Consider the following 22598-nt stretch of genomic DNA (forward strand, 5'->3'; position numbering starts at 1 on the left):
CAATTTTTTTAACATATTGTGCCGTCAAAAGTTAAGCCCACGTTTTTTTTATGCGCATAGAAAAAATAGAATTTCTAGTGATATTTGAAAGCCAAAAAGCCAAAAATCTCCGTGGATATACGATTCACCCAAACCAAAACAGATACCGCCTGGTCTACTATATGAGCCTATAATTACATTTGAAGTATATGCAAATACGGTAGCTCCAGCTGTAAATGTTTATAAGTATTTTTTCGAAGAAATTTTGAAAAAATTCTACTTGCTAAAATGGATAAAATCGATAATTTTTAAATGGGGATTGTTAGTTGAGATTCCAAAGGGTATGCATAAAAATTGGGAAGCTCAAAATAATCATTGGTTTTACCGTGAGAGAGAATTGAAAAATAAGTATAATTCTATATTTTCTTAATTAACAATTGAATTGTGCGAAATCTACCCTACCGATTTCGATGAAAAAATGTTTGCAATACTACCAGATCATGAAGTAGGTACTCTTCTTTTTCCACGAATTTTTTTTCCGGTCTATACTCTATTGCAGCAACAATAATGCACATAAAAATTTCGGACTACTTTTATTTTAAAGAGAATCTCAAAACGAAACTTTTTTTCATTTGACCATTTTCTCTAGTGTCGATATTCTCCGAGTTATACTTGAAAGAAGGGAGAAAAATACGCCTTTTCAAATTTTTTTTTTACATTTTCTTGCGCTAACAACTATGTACAACTTTTTCAGCGGGCGCATATCGCAATTAACAATTTACATAATATTTACTATTTCCAATAACAATTATTAGCGTTGCTATATAAAACATCCATCCCGAAACAGATACCAACTGGACTAAAACTGAAAAATAAAGTGTAAACATTTTTTTTGTGTCACCGGTAGTATACTGATAAAAACTAATAAATTCGAAAACGGTCTACATGTGGTGATGCTACTGATGAATGATCTAAGCTATTTAGTTGACCATTAGCTCATAAATAGTCTTGTGTCTAAAATGATCCAAAAAAAAGTTGCTCAAAGTATGGAAAACACATTCTCCGTATACGTACATTTAATTAGAATAGAACTTTAATTTATTTTGAGCTTTTCCGACATCTTTGATTGTAAAATTACCGCTATATTTATTAAGTGACAAAATTTAACTTCATTTACCTATGAATTTATGATTTTTGACTTTCAATTTAGAAAAAGATTAAATTTTCTTGCGGGAATGATAATAATTATAATTTTACATTTCGGATATTTGTATCTATAAATCAAACTTGCATTTTTTAATTTAACACTGTGTATATTTGTAACCTTTTAGAAACATTTCTTTTTCTTTATTGGTACATGTTATGACAGTTCGCATATTTCTGTTTAATTACTGACCCTTCGCAGTAAATAAAGATCAGACTGTCATGGAGTGCATACAGGATGTGGCGTGTATATTCTATAAAAATTAAACTACATCTTCCCAACAATATTTGTAATAGAAGTCTTATACGAAAAGTTCTGTTCTTGCGTTTTTTTTATTTTTTTCGTAATCTAAAGTTCAATTATGGATCAAAATATTTTCTCTGGAACGGTCCTGTCCGTGTGCTGTTCGATGAGTTACGTGCTGTAAATCAGCCGCGTAAACAAATCGTCGTTGAAAGATAGAAAGATACTTCTCAATTTTTGGGGAATTTTTCAATGTAAAAGTACAAAAAAAAAATAGGTATTAAAAAAAACTGATATTTTCTTATTGTAATAATTAATAGTAATTACTGTCTAAAATGTATTGTTGTTACTGCAAGAGTTCGCCAACAAAACCACATCCGTAAGCATCTAGTTGCCAACTGCGTGCACTAAACAAACTCCATTGAAATATGGAACAATTCAATTCATTTCTAGAGAAAATGTTGAAATTGATCCTTATTAGCGCGGTACAGGCATGGCACCGACGCACCCAATTTTGGCGAATATTTTCCCGAATTCCATGTACAGTACGAGATGAGGCGCCTACTTGCTGTGCGAGTCGTCGAGTACTAATTGTGGGGTCTTCGTCAAGATTTTCCAACACAGCATCTTCAACATTAAGGTTCACTTGCTGACCACGTCCTTCTCCTCGAGGAAAAACACTTCCCGTATCTCGCAGCCGCTGAACGCACTGTAGGATTGTAGTTGCACATGGGGGGTGACGTTGTGGCAATCGTTCCCGGTACAACGTAGTCGCCGCACTATACACTAACACCATATCGATACGTTCGGAAATGCATTGTTTCTCGGTTCATTCTAAAACTTGTTTTCAATATAATCGGCACGTTATTCTTATTTTTTACTTCTTTATAAATAATTACACTGTTACTATTGTGGAATTACAAAGTAAAAACTTTTGTCTGGAATCTTTCACTTTTTAACACTGATAGTCAGTGGACGATGCTTAATATTTAATAATTAAGTGAATAATGAATTCAATACAAATACAAAATCAGTTGACTGTACAAATTTTTTGACAATGTTACCTAATCTTCTTTTAGTATTACTAGTATTAGATTATACCGACTTAAATTGTAAGATTGCATCCCGGATCGCATAAAAACATTTCCAAAGTTTTTAATAAATAACACAGGGTCGGCCTTCATTTTTGTTGAAGAAATTAACTTTAATTTACAAAAAAAAAAGACGCGAAGATAGAACTTTTCTATTACAAATATCACCAGGAAGCTGTAATTTAATTTTTATAGATGATACACGCCACACCGTGTATATCTGCTGTTCCGCTATTAAAGGACTCCGCTGGAATCCTTATGTAAATTGGTTTTCGGTCACATAGTTTGAAACCAGGTGGTTTTTGTAACTTTTGAGTGGTAGATTAAAAGTGTCAATGAGCGTCAAGCCCTAAAAATTCATGGTTCAAAGTTGCAGCTCGCTGAAGCTACAATGCTTTAGATTACACTACCTGCATAGTATAGGGTAAGATACCGTAGTAAGAGACATGGGTAAGAAAATACAATTTTCATAAGTGATTGCATTTGATGATAGTGCTAACATTATTTCTTAATACCACATTATATTAATGCCGACCACTTTGGTTTTAATGTCGCAGACGTATTTTGAAAATATGCAGTTTGAGGTTACGTTTCAGCATAATATTTCACATTCCAACATGCTTTACACGTCTTCAGTTATATCAATGTCTCTTATTACAGCAGGTTTAATAAAACTAGGTGGTAATAAGAGATAAAGGTGGTGGTAATAAGAGATTTGTCCTCTCTGCGATTTTGAAGTAGAAATATATTTCATTTCAACGTTAAAATGCTTGGCAAACGTAAAACTGACATAAAGCGATGTACCTATGATGCACGGAATATGGAATTAGCAATGGATGCTGTTAAAAATAAAGGGTACTCTTTGGGTGCTACAGCAAATAGGTTTCAAGTACCTAAATCGACTTTAGGAAAGCATTACAAGAAGGCCAAACTTGCCATCGGGGGTGGAAGAATGCCTGATCTATCCGAAAATTATGAAAACACTCTTGCCATATTTTTAAAACAATGTGGGACTTTGGGATATGGTTTTACAAAACTAGAAACACTTAAATTCGTAACTCAATTCGTGAATGACACACAAATGAAAACAAGATGGAATGAAAAGGGTCCTGGAAACATATGGTTTAACAATTTTCTTAAGAGGCATCCAGAATTGTCTATCAGAAAAGGCGAAATAATGGGACAACAGAGAGTCAGAGGTGTAGATCCATACACAATAACAAATTGGTATAAGAATTTTAAAAAAGTATTTAAGCAAGAAAAAATTACTTCAGAAGACGGCGGGTTAATTTTTAATTGTGATGCATCAGGCTTCTGTCACGATCCCAAGTATGTAAAACTTGTGGCCCCAAAGGGTCTTAAAACAGTTTCTAAAAATATTGCTGGTTCTGGTAAAAAATGCACTACGGTCTTGGCTTGCTGCAGTGCCAATGGTAATAAAATGCCGCCTTTTATAATTACTTAACTTACGTTTGGTCTAATTGGATTCCTGAAGATGATTATCCAGGAACTGCTTACACTGCTCAGAACAAAGGATGGATGGAAGGTGACATATTTTATCAATGCAATGGTTTGAACGAGTATTTTTAAAAAGCATACCTCCATTAGAGACTAGAGACAAAAAAGTTATTCTGATTTATGATGGGGCATCATCTTACTTAACTTATAAGGTTGCCATATTAGCATTTGATATTATTTTAATAAGGTTGCCTCCTAACATGACCTACTACATGCAACCTTTAGACAAAACGGTGTTTAAACCACTTAAAACCGCATGGAAAAAAATGCTGATTGATTACAATCTTGAAAATCCAGGAACGCTTCTTCCTAATAAAGAATTTTCAAGATTTATACGGAACTTATGGAAAAGTGCTTTTAGATCCGAACTTATAGTATCTGGATTTAAATCTACAGGGATATTTCCAGTTAATCAGTCTAAGTTTCCCGAAATAGCATACGATCCCATCAAACTTCATAGATTTAACAGTGGTCAACCAAGCTTTGATGTTTTAGAGTCTCAGCAAGTCGCCGAACAGCAGAGCAATACTCCTCCATGTACTGAACCAGTCAATGAAGTGCAACAAGTGCTTCCGCATACACCAGCAGTCATCAGATACAATCATTACCAGTACTAACATTAAATAACCAACCATCCACTTCTTCGATGCAAGATCATACTGAACCATCAACATCTTCGAAAAACGAACATACTTTATTGTCACCACCAACACTGCCACAGCAAAGTCTGTCATTGACATCTTCAACCCGAGAAGAAGACAATGAAGAAACAGATCATTCCTTTGTTATAAAACAACTGCCAAATATAGACGAATCAGTCCCGAATCAGGTCTTAGGATGTAACAGTTCATTGGAAAATTTTATTAAAAACAAGCTCTGCGAAAACCTAACAAAAAAGAATGATCCTACCAGAAGGATAAAATTAACCGACAACTTGGGAGATATACTCACGTCAAAAGAGGCATTACAAAAATTAAAAGAAAAGGAAGAATCAAGAAAACGACCTAAACATGTTAAAAAAGGAAAACAGACTGAAAAATTTAAACATAAATTACCTAAGAAGCACGTGTTACAAAAAAAAGTGTGCATAATAAAAAAATTTAAAGCGTGGCAGAATTTTCATCTTCTGATGATGAAATTATTAACGTCATATTGGAAAGTGACAGCGAAAGTGTTGATTTCAACTTTAAGTCTGATGATGAAAGTAGGGATATACCAACACTAGACATCAAGCTAGACCATTATTATGGTGTTTACTATGATAATGACTGGTATGTCGGATAAGACAGAAAACTGTTTGAACAAGGAAAAATTGAAATGAGTTTTCTTCATTTCGATAAAACTGACAAAATGTGGCCAAAGAAAGCAGACATAGCCATAATCGAAAATGATTTTATATTTTACGGTTCACTTGATTTTCATGGTGCAGACCCATTCACTATTAAAAGGCATGATTTATCTGGTTTAAGAAGTCAATATAAATCACTAAAATCAATGTAAATTAGAATTTAAGAATATTTTGTAACTTGCTTGTTAATATATAATATTTTATATTGCACCATGTTTTTCTTTCATAAAATCGTTTAGGTATTATTAAGAAATACAATTTTTGATTTCAATTTTTGGGTAGGAAATTTTAATCACATCTTTGACGACGCATATATTTTTTGTTTTTCATTCTGGCTAGTTCAAAGTTTTTCAGAATATTTTATAATCTTTCAAACTATCTCATAATACACAGACAATGCCTCAATGTTAATGTTATGGGAATTATAAACTTTATCTCTTATTACCATTCGTAGGTAATAAGAGACAAAATAGACGAAAAAAGTTTAAAAATATATTCCAGGAAAACCTTGTAGTATAAAAATCCGAAATGCTCATATAATATTCTCCTTTAGAGAAAAGGATATTGTGTCCAAATTTTGGGTCTCTATCGATACTTAATTGTCGTAAATTACCCAGTTACGTCTCTTATTACCTGATTTGTCTCTTATTACAGTGCTCTCCCGTACATTTTTGCTCAATGCCCAATAACCCAATAACCCAATAAACTATCGCCAATATATCGAAATCTCTGACTGAAAGGGTTAAAAACGATATTGAAATGATCTTTCAGATCACGATCAGTACAATCGATTTTTCACAATCATTATCGTACAATAATAATCATAGCGATTGCCGTCTGCATTTGCGTGACCAGATGTGCACCACGGAGAGGTTGCTAGATCGGATATAGCACATCATACAGCCCTAGAAAGGGCTGATTTTGAGCTGAAAGATTCTGTCTAGTCTAATGCCTTAACCTAATACTTCAATATTATATTCGTACTCGTTGCGTGCAACTGATATTGAATTCAGCGGGGTACTTGATATTATTTTGATGCCACGCGTAGCCTAAAAACCACAAAATGCAGGCGATATGACCGCATGTACCCAACGACCAGGCACCAGAAATATAAAATGCTCTATTAATAGTTTAAAAAATATTTTTTTTCTAGAATTATCTCACCAATATGTAATCTTGAAATAGGATTAAGTAATTAACTAATATTTACTTTTTTAAAAATCCAACAATACCTTTACAAAAGTAGGAGCAACTTTATTTAATACTTTTGATTATTCGATTGATTGATTCAAAAGTACGTTTTGGTGAAATAATGCAAAAAAATGCTAATCTATCTGTTAATTCTTTTCAAATATATTAAATAACAGCTTATGCATAAAGTAACATTTTGTTTCAAAAACGCAGTATTCGCTTCGAGCCACTAAAAGCAACATTCTTTTTGGGCTCATTTTCTTCGAAGGGACACCAACTCTAGCTAAAAAAAAATAAAAATTTCAAATTTAGTTGTATATAATTGTTAACAAATAAGAGGCACTATTTTTCCCTAATAAACAAATAAAATAACTTCGCGGTTTTTAACTTTTGAAATAAGTTATATACACCATTCGAAAGCTCGTAAAAAAACCTACAAATTGAAAAAAGTTTTTACGACTAGAGTTAACTAAATTTGAAAAAAAAATTATTTTTTTTAACTAGAATATACTTAGTGTCCCTCCGAAGAAAATAAGCCCTAAAAGAATGTTTTAGTCATAACCCTGCCCCCGGAATAGTCATTTGAAAATGGGCTTTTTTTGCAAAAATGGGATAAATAAATGGAATTTTGCAAAAACTATTTGACCGATTGAGCCCATCTTTTGCACATCTCTTAAGGATATAAAAACTCACATTTTGGGAAAGTTTGGTAAAATTTTATTAATTATTTAAAAAGGTATTAACAATTAAAGAGAAAGAACTTTTTCCGTTTAATTTTCCAACACATTTTTTGTTTATAAAGCAATTTTAACTTATAAAGTCTCATTTTAAAGATGAGTTTCTCTAAATCAAATCGTCTGTTGAACATTTTTTGCTAAGATTAATAGTTATTTTACAATAACGCATAGAACGAAAAATTACGAATTTTTGACCTATTTGTTGATAAAAAACAATGACGCTATACATTTTTCATGACCCACGAGATGAGACGCCTCTTGTATTATCATTCCCAAGACTTTCCAACAATAAAATCACGCGCAGTAATTTTCACGATTTCTCGATGATTTTTCACCTTTATTTCTTGGTCTACAAGTTTAACTCTAGCTTAACTACAGTGGAACTGAATGAACCATCAAAGTAATAGTTAAAAAATAGTTCAGAATAAAGAAATGTCAAGGTGACAAACATAATTTCCAAATTTAAACTAATATATTGCTTTTGCCGAAAATTTTTTACAAAATATGAACTTAATTGAAAATGAAATGACAAACATCTACTTTAGTAAAAAAGAGAAGATTTAATGTTTTCAAGTCAGTGGTTGATGGTAACCACAATTCTAAATTATCCCGCAAACAATAAGACTTTCTTGCTCCTAGTACTTGCAGTTATTTTAATTTGCACTGTATAAAACTTTATAGTGCATTGGTTAAATAAATTGGGGGTGTTAATTTCTATTCCTATTTACTAACTTCAGAGATGCACTATACGGAAGGGTAATGTTTCCTACAGACGAAAAGACAAAAGTGATATTTTTTCCAGTTATATTTGTTAATTGATTTAATTGTGTTGCATAAGTGACTGCTTTCATAAAAACTGCTTGTGAATAGACCGTGTCCAATTAAAATTTTGTTATAATTTCGCTACAACGTATGTTACACGAAATGCTGCTTAAAAGTGTTATAATCGGCGCGTGATGCTATCTACAGCCGTACCTATTTGTTAAACTAATGAAATCGACATGAGTCTTACAGAAAATTTATTTTACGATATTTATTATTCTTTCGCACTTAACTTTCTAGTTCAAAATGTTATAGTTTAGATGCAGCTCAAGCAATTGTTAAGAGTTGTACATGTCAAATTCTAGATAGTTAGTTTTCACTTGTGGGGCAAAGTACGGAAAAACATTTGCAATGGAATCATTAAATGACATTATTCGTATATATCCTAATTTTATATTTTGTTGACACAAATTACATCGATAATCTCTGATTTAATAACTCACTTTCGTCAACTTGAGCAAAAACATTTTACTTACCGACGAAGCCTGTTTCACTAGGTCAGAAATCGTCAACTCCCATAACAAATACGTTTATGCAGATGAAAATCCACAATGTACTGAAATGCAACATTTTCAGCATGATTTCAGAGTAAACGTGTGGTCGGGAATTATTGACAATTTTAGGCTTGTTTTGGTTATGTTAGCGGACAGTCCTAGGACAGTTCAAAATAGTTACCCAAGTGTATTGTCAGTATGTCTTGAATTAGATGTTCTTATGAATGAAATGGTCAACTATTTGAACCGTCCTAGAACCGATCTCTGTCGGAACCAAAACAAAGCTATTATTATTGGTTCTATTGTGCTTCCTCATCGGTTAATTGGGACAACTTTTTACAACAAGTATTACCTAATTTATTGGACGATTTACCCTTACTACTTCGTCGCAATATGAGGTTCATGCACGATGGAACACCTCCCCGCTTTACAGTACCTGTCCGTCAGTATCTACATGTGCATAGTGTGCATAGAAAACAGAAGTTTATGCCTTTACTGTTAATAATGCAGAGGAATTGTTCAGGAAAATCCAACATGCAACTAACACTTTACGAGGCAACCCAGGAACCATGCAGGAAAACCAGGAAAACGGGTTAATTGTTGCATACAAAAAAATGATGGCCACTTTAAACATTTATTATAAATGTTATGTTAATTGGAGTAATTTTGGAAATAGGTAAATTGGGTTAGTCTACTTATTTTGAGTCAAAGAGTTTGTGATCTACCCTGTATATCTCCATATTTGGGTTCCTCTTAAAAATGTCCTAACAATAAATGAGTTTAAATCTTTCGATTAAAGAAATGAAGGCGAAAATCGATTACTTCATTACCAAATTCCATAACCTTGTCCTAAATTGACCGATATTGAATCTTTTGAGACAATGGAGAACTTCGGCGGTCCAAAAAAAGGACATTGTATGGTGTCCGTTAAGAGTTTGCAATAACATATAGGAAATATTTTTTTGCTAAAATAATATTTTTTCCTTTTGTTTAGTAAAAGTGATGATTATTTTGAAAAAATATTCAAAATTGAATGTTCATTGTCATATAACATGTTTTAAAGAAAAATCAAATAAAAAATTTATATCTACTGCTTATTTAAATGTAATTGTTTAAATTTAAATTTTTTCACTTATTTATACACTTATATTTGTATGTTCTATATGGATTTCAGGAAAAACATACATCTTTATTGTTAAACGGGTACAAAGAGTTGGAGAACTTCGTTCTTATAAAGAGTAACCTGAATTGCTTAAATCAAACTTTATCTGGTGGTGGTATATTTATTTAACGAGTTTAATTTGAAATTCCTGGAAGTATTTTTTTTGTTAATTCATTCCTTCCTATAAGTCTAAACAGTAATTATGGACTGGGATAATTCAGGCGTGACGAGTCTAGCCACATCATATCAAAAGTTTAAAATCTCGACTTTTTTTACACAAAAAAAAACGATTCCTACATTTTTTATTTAATTAAAGTTAGTCATTTTTAAGTACCTACAAATGATTTAAACTTCAATGGTAAACGTACCTCCAAATATAAGAACAGAACATTCCGAAAACCCACTTCAATACATTTTATATTGGAGATACTTTATTCGATGAAGATATCAAAATTTCACAGGAGAGAAAGATCTTTTAATACAAATTCTGCATTAGTTAATGAGAACTAGATATCCATAAGTGTTATGTGACTGTGTGTATGCCCCAAAAAACTAACATGCCAATTATTACAATTTATGACCGTTTTAAATTTGTGTTTCTCTTTTACGACCTGTTAAATTAGGTGGCAGTCTTTAACGAACATACTTTTTATCAAACATGAACGCAATAATGTAAGCATGTGGAATAATAAGAAGTAGCTTTAAAGGACACCTAACAAAGACAAAAGAATTGGAAAATTGTACAGTGCTCATACAAGAATTGTGATACTTGAAATGGAAGGTCTAAAGACACATGAAAAAATCTCCCATAATGATTGACGTCCTTCCTAAGCTGAATAATAAAAAAGTATTATATGTATAGTGCATATACCTTTTCTAGATAAGGTTGAGTATTTTTCAGTAAAAAATTTAAATGAATTTCTTTTTAGAACTCATTTTACGATTAGGCACATCCAACTGAATTAAGCTTTAAATAATCTTATTTTTATCCCACGAATCTGTACTGAGGCTGCTACTTCCAACTCTTCGCAGACATATTAAGGTGACCATATCCCTGGCCGAGAAATAGTCAAATTTCTGGCGCTTTTAGGTACTGAAATCTTGAAAAGTAAAACCTGTAGAACAAAAGTAAGCAATAAATAAAATCCTTGATGTTCTGTTTATTCATTGTTACTATTTAAAACTCAAATAAAATAATAATTTAAAAAAAGCGTATTTAAAACATGTGTTTGCTGTTATCCTAATCCTACAGTTTAAGAATTATTTTCACGTACTTATAAATAAAAGTAAAATATAAGAATATTTACATGTGGAGTTATATATAAAAAAGTTAGTATTTTCGTAGATTTCAGTACCTAAAACCTTGATGGTTTCATCGTTTTTTGCACCTGTTTATTCGTTTTTTTGCGGTGTCTTTGAAAATACTCAGATGATATGACATAACATTATTTGATAAGCTTTAGATTATTCAGTTATTAAATGTTTGAAATTATTTGTCTTTGTGGAAAACACTATTTAAAGAATACGGCGCCTTTAAACAGATTTTTTTTTCGATGGAAAATGAGAGATGTGCAACTAAATTTCCCTATTTTTATCCAAATCAGTTTCCTCAATTATCGACTAACTCAATGATTCTTCTATCCATATTTATAATTCCTGAGATCTCAACCGTGGTATAGAAATGCTGAGTGTTCAGCCAAGCATCCCGCTCGAAAATGGTGCATTGCGAATGATGCTCCCGGTGAAAGTACGGAATTTTTATACATGTTCATTGGGTGCCTTTATGAAGACCCCCACATGAGTATATAAACAATTCACCCCGTGAAGAAGACATCATTCTCAGTCTTCTTCCCACAATTAACACCAACATGAGAGTGATTCTGGTAAGTATGGATTTTTTACGATTTTGTGGTAGTGGTGAATTATAAGTGTAGGGGAAATATGTGCAATTATATTTTGTTAAACATTAACATTTTAATGTCATTAACAAAAATTAAATTTTTCTTAGTAAATATCAACGGCGTAACATAAACAAGTCAGTGTTTTGAAAGTATTAAAATAATAATAGTGATTTTTGCAAAAACATTCATGCAAGTACACTACTGCCAGTTCAGAATATGTAGAAAAACTACGAGAAAAAAAATTATCAATTACTAACAACTGAATTAGTTTTATTTTCGAATATGCAAATATATTCAAAAGGAAACTATGATAATATACATACTAATATGTAGTTTCAAACAACCTTTTTAATATTTGACTGAAAATTTTCAAATTCATTCTCATAAAATAGAAAAAAAAAATAGTTTTTATAAATAATTTTTCCGTCTGCAATAAATTTGACTGATTTTTTATATAAATTTTTCAGTGAATAATTCTTTGTATATCACCCCACAGAAAATATTTAAAATATAAATTATTTGAAAAATTTATTAGTGATTATTGAGAAAAATTTTAAAATTGAAAGGTTTTTTAAATATAATTGAACTTATTAAAAAAAAACATTTCGCATTGAATCATGTGTACGTGTAATCATCCCTATAAGCTTAAGATAAAAATGCTTCTAAAATTGTAAATTAATTTATTTGTTAAATTATTTTAATGTTCTCTGTAGTTATATATTTGTGATAAAGATCATAAAGTGGAACTGTTTACAAAAATACACAAGAAAAATATAATGGGTAGGTATAATTTTTATTACCAGTTAATTAAAAAATCAGTTTTATACCCTGTATTAGTCTAATCCTCTAATTCTAAATTAATAATGTAATAACATATTTTTTAATATTGTCTACCTTAACAAAGATATATTTACAACTCCTGCAATTGTTTTATGTTATACGAATGGATCCATAAAGTCTACTTAGTAATGCAAACATGATAAAAATATATAATTGGGTGCACTGTTATAAGTATGATGTCTATACTGAAGTATCGTGGTAAAACATAGCAGTTCTAGCCCCTGCATTGTAATTTAATTGTCAATATTTTGAATTAGGATCTAAATGTAAGTATTTGATTGCTCTTTGCATGTAAAGCTGATTTTTGTCAACATATAATATTTTAAAAAATTTTGGTGTATTAGAGAATCCAGCAAGTCGAGTTAAGTATTACATATTATTGTTATATTTTCACATGCTGATTATTTTGACCTGTGTTAAATCAAGTAACCTTAGACACTTAAAGTACTGGTTTGTTGGGCTACTATTTCTTTAATAACTACTGAAATTCGGTCTTACTATATGAGGTTTAATCAAATGTAAGACAGTAGTTAGTTAGGTCAGTAGACTACGATCATATCTGACAGTAAAAGGCTTCTAACTCTAACATAATGGGAATAACTTTAATGTCCTTGTCAAACCAACGTTTTTTAATTTTAGTTTTTTTATAACGATGTCCAAATCTTTACAAAATTGTTATGTATGATAGTTTTTTCTGGGCAAAAGAGTAACCACACTTTTTATCTTATAAGGTGGAAAATTGTCAGTACCTGCTGTGATTTTAGCATAAAATGAGCATGATAGGAATGCTGTAAATAATTGCGTCTTAAATGTTCATATATGTACTTTATATTCCTCTACCATCCGTTAAAATATTGTGAACAAGAAATGTTAAGTTATAAAAAGCAGAATTTGAACTGTAAATATAGTGAAAATATTTGGCTTTAAACTCACTTTCTACTGAAACGTTAATTAGTTTCATAATAGCGAAATCGGACCGTTTTCTTTTTTCTTAATATATGCACAAAATTCTTTTAATTAATGTTTTCCATATTGGCAATAAAGTTTCTTTCACCTATGCACAAGAAAATCGTAATAGCTAATTTTTTTTGCATAATCGTTATAGCACATTTTCACCGTTAGCGAAATCCTTTCATTGAAGTTTATGATATCAACTAGTTTACTGTCTTGTTCTAACAAATTTGTAAGCCATTGAATAATAATTTTGTTCTTACTTTTTATCTAATAAATTACATTAATAACTAAAAAACATTATAATTATACTAATTTGATTAAATCGTACCATAAAAAAAACGTAAAATCAATGAAAACATACTTTTCTTTTCTACAGGTAGCATCCCTGGTACTAGCAGTCGCCTGCTACGGCCAATGCGGTGAGGCTACTAAAAATAAGAACGAGAAGCGTGGGATCTTCGAAAGCGACATTGGTAGTGCCCATGGTGGATTTGGAGGCGGCAGCATCTCCATTGGAGGACACGACGGAGGTTTAGACGGTGGTTCTATCGGCATCGGTGGTGGACATGGAGGCTTTGGAGGAGGCAGTGGAGGCAGTTTCGGTGGCGGAATAGGAGGAGGTTTCGGTGGCGGAGCTGGAGGTGGTTTCGGCGGCGGAGCTGGAGGCGGTTTCGGTGGCGGAGCCGGAGGTGGTGGCGGCGGCGCCACTGTTACTACCATCAACCAAGCCGTTCCATATCCAGTTCCACAACCATACCCTGTTACCGTTACCAGAAGAGTTCCTGTTCCTGTTGCTCAACCTGTAGCAGTACCTGTACCAAGACCAGTACCTGTAAGTATTTTTAATTTGTTTTTAATGGCATGATAGGAATGCTGTAAATAATTGGGTCTGGTGGAAAAATATAATGGATCGAATGCATTTAATTGTTTAATCAAATCTATAATTTAATTTACATTTTCATGTAGGTACTTAAAATTGTGACTTTGATACTTGAATAAAGATACGATGCGAATCATTTTATTTAAATTTCGATAAATGCTTCTTTAATATTTTTTTATTCGTTTTCTAGGTATCAGTACCAGTAGCTCAACCAGTACCAGTACCCAGGCCATACCCAGTAATCGAAAGACGTCCAGTACCAGTCGCTATCCCCACTCCAGTACGCGTACCAGTTGCTCAACCTGTTGGTGTTCCTGTTCCACAACCTTATCCAGTAACCGTTCCCCAACCAATCCCCGTTAGGGTACCTCAGACCATCGTAGTACCTGTTGCTCAACCTGTATTTGTTGGTGGAGGTGGAGGAGGAGGAGCAGGTGGTATCGGAGGAGGCTTCGGCGGTGGTATTGGAGGTGGCATTGGAGGAGGTATCGGAGGAGGTATTGGAGGCGGTTATGGAGGAGGTTATGGAGGAGGTTATGGAGGAGGTTATGGAGGCGGTCAAGGAGGCGGTTACTCCAGCTCTATCTCTATTGGTCATGGTAGCTCTCTAGGAGGAGGCTCCTTCGGTGGTCATGGAAGCTCTTTCGGAGGAGGCTCTTTCGGCGGTCATGGAAGCTCTTTCGGAGGAGGCTCTTTCGGTGGTCATGGAAGTTCCCTCTCTCTTGGAGGAGGATATGGAGGTGGTCATGGTGGAGCCACCAGCTACTCCTCTGTGTCCATTGGAGGTGGTGACAAATATTAAGAAACCAGAACAATTAGTCACAATTAATAATTGAAAATTCTATCAATGTGATATCAGTTTGTACATAGTTACAATTTGGCAATAAACTTCTATTTTACTAATTGTGTATATTTACTTTATAAAAATTTATTTCCTAATGTAACGTAAAGCACCGTTAATGTATCAATAAGAAGGTGCTACGTGGCATCTTACGATTGATCTAATTCAAGTTTCTATATTAATAAAATGGAATATTTTTTAAAAATATCTCGAGGTAGAAAGTTTATCAAAATAAATCGTTCATTTCTTAAACCGGTTTTCTATTTAGCTCCAGAAATTTTGTAAAGTGCTACTCATACATTATATTAGTTACTCATCTTTCCATGTTTCTTTTACAAACAATAACACAAAATAATTAAATAGATTATATTAACATATCATCATATCGTTAATTCTGATCAAAATTATCACTTTATTTAAAAGTAAAGTTTCGATTTGATTGGAAATTGTTGAAGTAGTTAAATCGAAACAATTATAAACAGTGAACCAGCTTCTATTCCTTGGTTTTTTATTAGTTTAGGAAGGTAGTGTTCTTAGGATCTGATTGCCAGAATTTTTATTCGCCAAATTCACAACATAATTTTTCATTTCAATTGTGCGTCATGTAATCCAACCCCATAACCCTAAAAAAATTGCATTCAAATGTTATCGACAAGATAGCAGTTAATATACTTTTCAAATGTATTGACCCCTAACCTTGAATGCTTAGGAAAGAACTGAGCATCATAATTAAACCATCTTCGATATACCAACTACTTGAATTGTTTGGTACAGTGTGATTCAGAACTTTTTTTGAATGTACTCTTACAAATACAATTTTGTAAAAAAAATTAAAAGGGCAGTTCGAAAATGATTTACAAATACACTTTTGCACGGCACTGGAAACTGGTTCTCTGTAAAACCTGACCTTGGCCAAGGCAAAGCATGCAGTTGGCGACCAACAAAAAATTGAAAGAATTTCCCAAGGAAAAAAATAAATAAAATTTTTAATACCTATCAGTAAATTCAACTGCTTTTGCCGCTATTATAATTAGTCAATAAAATGAATTTGTGGTTTTAATTAATAAAATAATTTAACGTACCACCTTATGTTACAACTGTTCACAATTTTGTTCACTAACATGTAAACACATTTGGACCCGTCTTACCCAGTATCTACAAACTAACACAAATGTCTCTTCGCCATAACACAAATGTTGTCTTGCTTGACCATAAATCAAAACAATATCCATCAACTACGGGTCGCTGTACACGTAAGTCGGTTCTACAATTGTAATATTAATGTAAACACTATCCCAAAAGCGTAAATACTAAAATCGGACATCAATATTCGCAATCGTCTGGAACTGCGTAGAGCGAGAGTGCACAGCGCCCAACGCGAATAAAATGCATTCCGATGACGGCAGAAACTACAGCTGCCCAGCGTTTTAAAGGTTGAAAATATTACAACTACAATAATTTATTTTTTATTTCATTAAGCATCTATTCTTAATTATTATTTTTTTTGATAAGTTGTGAATCACCCTATGCAGGGTATCCCAGGATTTTTTCCGGGCTATTCAATGATGACCTTGAATTTGACCTTGGCATTGACCTTGAAGGTTATTTCAAGATCAAGGTCATTCTTTCAAATGAGAACACCTACTTTTTATCACGCCATTAGAAAGATCGGAAAATTTTTTGTCAAAATATGACTTTGACCATAACCTTGAGATCATGGTTATTTCAAGGTAGGGGTCAATCTTTGTGAGGGTAACCCATAATTTTTATTGTGGAGTTAGAAGGAGCGGAAAATTTTGCTTCCGAATATGACTTCATGACCTTTATTTTTTAGACCACTTCAGACCACTTTTGTATTAAACGTTTTTTCGTATATCCCTTTACTTTTCCAAGTTATTCTGCGGTTTCCAGGCGGTATCTTTCAAAAATCTTATTTGACCTTAAAATGACCTTGACCATGGTATTGGTATGGTATGGGATATTCAAGTACAAAATTTCTGAAATATTCAATTCCGATTGTTACTTTTTCTTCCTTTATTGGGTGTTAGGAGGCATAACAAAATTAGTACACTATTGCACATTGTAAATATTTCGTCGTTTTTATTACAATTTCAGAGCCCTACATAAAACCCAACAAATAGTGTACTGAAGATGTAATAAAGACGACGAAAAGTCGACAAAATATAAGTGGTTAATTACACGTGGCTGAAATCGAATCGATCTTAGAATTATTCCACCACATTAGGTTTTAGAAATATCCTTTCCTAAAAGTGCAAAAGACAAAAAACATTCGGAAAAGTGTAGTCTGGTTTTTAGTTTAAAATTTTGTCAGTATGTGTTATGTTGCTAGATAAAAATAAACAGGGCGATTTAGTCATAGTATCATTAATTTTAACTACGTATTCGAAAGCCTAATAAATACAGAACATAAAAAACGTAATGAATTTTTAAAAAATAAACAAATTATCCCTTAACTCCTGTTAATTTGGAGCCCTACTTCGCAACAGGGAACGCGACGGCAGACTACAGAGCGTTCGAACGTTGAAGCGAAACAGCTGATTTTCTCAGTCGCCTTGAATTTTGCAATTGGTTTAAAAATCTAAATGTTTTATTATTTATTTATTAACAAAATGCTATGAACGGATAAGTGTTTTTTTAACCGCACTGGCATTGTAAATATGTAGGTTGGTATATACTACTTTTTCAAAATCAATAAGTCACTATGTATAGTACTACAAACTAAATTGAACATAATACTAAAAACTCAAATTCAATTATAAAACAATGAAAACGTAAACAATGTTAATAATACTATATACTGTAATAACCTAACATTCGAAAATAATTATTACCGTTATACATTTGTTTTATTAACAAATAAATAATAGGTATTTGTTAATATGTAAAATCTAAAAAAATATCTTATTCATTCATGTACCTAGAAAAAAAGAACTGTTGTTTCCTTATCGTCATTAGGGATTAAAAATGCAGTAAAAGGTTGATGACCGAACAATACGGTAGGTTCACTATTGATAAACCTTTGTGGGTCAGCAGTCAGGTGCGGTCCGAAATGGGGTTTAAATAATGATTTGAAAATATTTTTGTTTAGTGCAAATAAGTGTAAATATGCATTTTATTTTTTTTTAATTGCGTATTCGTATTCTACTCATTTTCCCCCATCTTCCCTTAAAATTAATGACATTATGACTAAATCACCCTGTATTTTTGTTTGAAATTTCATCATAACAGACACTTCCAGACTTCGTACAGGTACATGGCATCAGGGTTCTAAATATTTCATTCTTTCTTGCCAATATTCCAGTAAAATCCATCCTTCTCTCCCTTACCATGAAATTCGTTACTTCTGTGAAATATTCACATTAGGAATATACAGTCACGGCACAAATTACTGTTGTTAAACAAACTCTTTATATGATAACATGATGTGACGATTTTTATAGGATCTACAGTGAATATATCTACCAGGTATTCCAAAATTAATGTAACAAAATTTGATCACAGATTCTTACGACAAATTTAGGGGACCCGTATTTTTTATTTTTGCCAAGTAGCCTCTTTCGGAGTTACAGCCTCTACGAGAATCACTAAATTTGGTATACAGAGGTTTTATAACATGTGAAATCTGTCAGTGCTACGCTTTTTGGCGGGGAACCCCCTTAGGATACTTTTTCTAGGACCCCCTTGTCTTTGGAACCAAAAAAATTTGGTCGCATATTTGAATTTCTTAAAAATTATTAGTTCGTTAGAAAGCCATTGAATTTAGAAACTTTTTTGTCTCTTGATATTTTTTTCGTAAAACACAATGTTTTCGAGAAGAATGACAATATGTGATCGAATGCATATCGTTATTCGTGATTCCTATGAAATTCTACATATTAATCGTAGGTGGCTGACGATTCATTCGATCACATTTTGCCATTTTTCTCGATAATATTAGTATTGACGCATCGAACCACTCGGCCACAGACAACATGAGAGAAAAGAAGTTTATTGCGTTGTCGAATTTCTGGAGGAATGGAGTTTTCTCCCATAACGCCATATGTTTACTTCTTGGTGTACAGTTTGACAAAATTCATCTTGTAGGCGAGCTTCGGATGGGCAGCAGGTAATTTGCTCATATAAATACATAGGTAATATGAAACCTCCATTAAGAAACTATATTTACCAGACTGAAGTAAAATGTTTGCAAAGGCGTGCCTGCCTGAATTACCTGAATTGAAATCTACTATCTTTGCCATGTCTATTGCGGACTTATGTACTTCTTAATCTGTGCATCTAGCAGACAAGACGAATTTAGTAAAGCTGTAATGCTTCTTACTACATATGAGAAGTTTGAAGTAATTTTGACGTTCGGCGACTGCACACCACTAACAACAAAATATGTTCTCGTCCAATGAGGCATTTATAGTTTTAATTTTTGCACGAAAAGAAATGTTCCCATTTTGGAAATTGGGATTGTTTATTCCTGTTTTACAATAGGAAGTCATTGTTGGTACAACTATTACTGAACGGATGTATGAATATATTAGCTATAATTATTCACATTGTTAAAATAGTATTAAGACGCCAATTAAAAACATAAATTACCATTATTTTATCACTAATTCAAAAGTCGAGTAAAATGTGACTAAAAATATCGCATGTTCACTTATTTTCAATGAACATGAAACAGTAGAAAAATGTACCTACGTAGAGAACCTTTCCCAATATTACCATTTTGACTTCAAGAGCTTGTGGTGCAGTGGTAGGTATAACATATAACCAAAATTCCACAAAGTTATGACCAAAATAAGCTTCAGTAAAAATGTAGGCATTCCTATGTATACCTACCACACTCTGTCATGTGTCACTGTAGACAGTGTGTCCCGTTTTTCAGGTTAACACCTCTGAAAATGTGATTTTTTTGCAAATAGTACTGTGAAGGGAGGTTATATTTTAGTAATCATTTTATTGATACCAAAAAACCTGACCTACTACGATTTTTTAAAAGGGTTATTATCCAGAAAGTGGTATTAGGCATTCTTTATCAAAAAGATAATATTACCAGGCTATTCAACACGCATCAAAATGCCCATATTCCTTTGATCGACAAATGTCTATTAATTATCTGTTTTTTTAAGGGAAGGTAAAACTCCAAAAAACAAAAAAACAAAAAATTATGATAATCAGGTCAGAGATTGCTATGAAAGTGAAAACAAGTACCTACCAATCGGACAAAGAAAAAATACAGACTATAAATTTAACACTTTTAATTGCGGCCGCAGTAAAATTAATAATTAATAATTATAATCGAACACATTTTTCCAATCGTCTTCTTAAATTTAAAAATACTTTACATAGCTGCTGTGGAATAATTTCTGCACAAGCTTGTTTTATGGGATTTTTTAGGTCATCCAAATTCCTTGGTCTGTTTTTATAAACCTTGTTTATAAAACCCCCAAAGGTAAAGTCCATAGAGGACAAATCAGGGGATCTTGGTGGCCATTGTACTACTGGATTCCTTCTCCCAATCCACTTATTAAGAAACTGGTCATTAAGCCAATTTGACTGCGACAGTGTTATGGATTGGAGCTCCATCCAACTGTATATAAATATTTCTTGTATCCAATAAAAGAATATCGCGTATAATGTCCCATAATTCATTTACAAATTGAAGAGGTGCTTCCCCATTTAAGTTATTTAAAAAGTAGGGACCTATTACCCTGTGCTTTGATATTCCGCAAAACACATTAACTTTCTTGGAATACTGCCTCTTTGCTGCAATTACAAAATTAGGATTATTTTCATTCCAAAATCTGATACTTTGAGAAGAAAAACTGCGGAAATTTTCACCCCGTAATCTAATAATCTATATTTTTTCTTGTGAAGATAAATATTGTGGCATGACTGCCAGAGATTCTTACTTTATAACACTAACTAGTTTATCAGTAACAGTTAAATGTCAAAAATGTCAGCAATAAAGCTTTTTTTTCATTCATTCAGTATAATTGGTAAACTATACATAAGAATATCTTCCTATTAGGGAAGAATATTTATCCATACAGAATAAAAGCTATGTAAAGTCATTTTAAATTTAAGAAGACGACTGGAAAAATGTATTCGACTGGTAAGAGGTTTGGTTTAGAAAACTAAAATTTAACTTAGTATTTTTATTTCATTACATTTTTAGTACGTTAATTATTAATTTTACTGTGGCCGCAATTAAAAGTCTTAAATTTATAGTGTCTGTATTTTTTCTTTGTCCGATTGGTAATTGTTTTCATTTTCATGGCAATCTTTGATCTGCTTATCATTATTTTTAGTTGTCTGATTTTTCGAAGGTTGGCACCCCATAAAAAACACTCAGTAGACATTTGTAGATAAAATTTGGTATATGGGTATTTTGATGGGTGTTGAACAGCCTGGCAATATTATCTTTTTGATAAAAAAAATGCCTAATACCACTAATACCACTTTCTGGAAGAACGACCGTTTTAAAAAATCGTAGTAGGCCAGGCTTTTGTCGCATCAATAAGATGGTTAGTAGAATATAACCTCCCTTCACGGTACTATTTGTAAAAATATTGGTTCGCGAAAAGTCCACAGCATTCTCACATTTCCAGAGGCGTTAACCTGAAAAACACATTTGTTAACATTAAATTCATCTAGCAAAGAAAGATAAAAGTATACTTACATCCCTCAAAGTAAACCTACTGCAGGGGCGTGGTATGAAAATAAGCAATTTTTATTAACAAACTGATCTAAACAGGTCTAAAGCATTACGTTTTAAACTGAAAAAGAATTATCACATGAAGTTTTAAAAAAATTTAAAGCTGACATTTATTCACATCTCATTTAACAAAAAAATTAAACGAATAAACGAATTACTTACTAAGAGACGATATGCTTTACAAAAATTATTCAAAGTTGTTTCCTAAAAAACATGTTTCCAAACAACGGTCAAAATTTTATCACCAAAACACCACACACTCACTGAAAACCGTTGCTGGAACAAAGATTTCTGTACAATGTGAGGATCTGCATCACACCAATAGTTAATGTTGTGAAAATTTAGTAGGTATGCCGTCTCTAGTAAAATATTCATCCGTAAAAAGCATCTTTCTTGTAAAATGCAGAACTTATGCTATTTAATGTCAAAACCACATAAAATCATTGTTATTTTATGCCTGAACCCTATGTAATGATAGAGGTGTAATAATTGTTCCCGTAGTACACGGCATTGTTAGTTTTATACGCCGAGTAAGTGATAGTGCAACACACAACGCACGTGCACAAGATGCAAAGGGTCGGCTTACATTTATAGTTAATTTTCTTAATTAATTTTCTCGAGAACAGAAGCATTTAGACCATCAATTACTTAATAAAAACTGCT

The 22598-nt window shown here is 32.4% G+C and overlaps 1 protein-coding gene across 1 annotated transcript; it reads left to right on the top strand.

The window, feature by feature from the left end:
- Positions 1–11621: 11621 nt before the first annotated feature.
- LOC108912088 (glycine-rich cell wall structural protein-like) lies at positions 11622–15267 on the top strand. Its single transcript, XM_018717249.1, has 3 exons — positions 11622–11672; positions 13861–14316; positions 14555–15267. Exons 1-3 carry the CDS (start codon positions 11658–11660, stop codon positions 15164–15166), a joined length of 1083 nt encoding a protein of 360 aa, XP_018572765.1. The 5' UTR covers positions 11622–11657; the 3' UTR covers positions 15167–15267.
- Positions 15268–22598: the final 7331 nt, after the last annotated feature.

Source organism: Anoplophora glabripennis, unplaced genomic scaffold (genome assembly GCF_000390285.2).
Source record: "Anoplophora glabripennis isolate ALB-LARVAE unplaced genomic scaffold, Agla_2.0 scaffold555, whole genome shotgun sequence".
Taxonomy (NCBI): Eukaryota; Metazoa; Arthropoda; class Insecta; order Coleoptera; family Cerambycidae; genus Anoplophora; species Anoplophora glabripennis.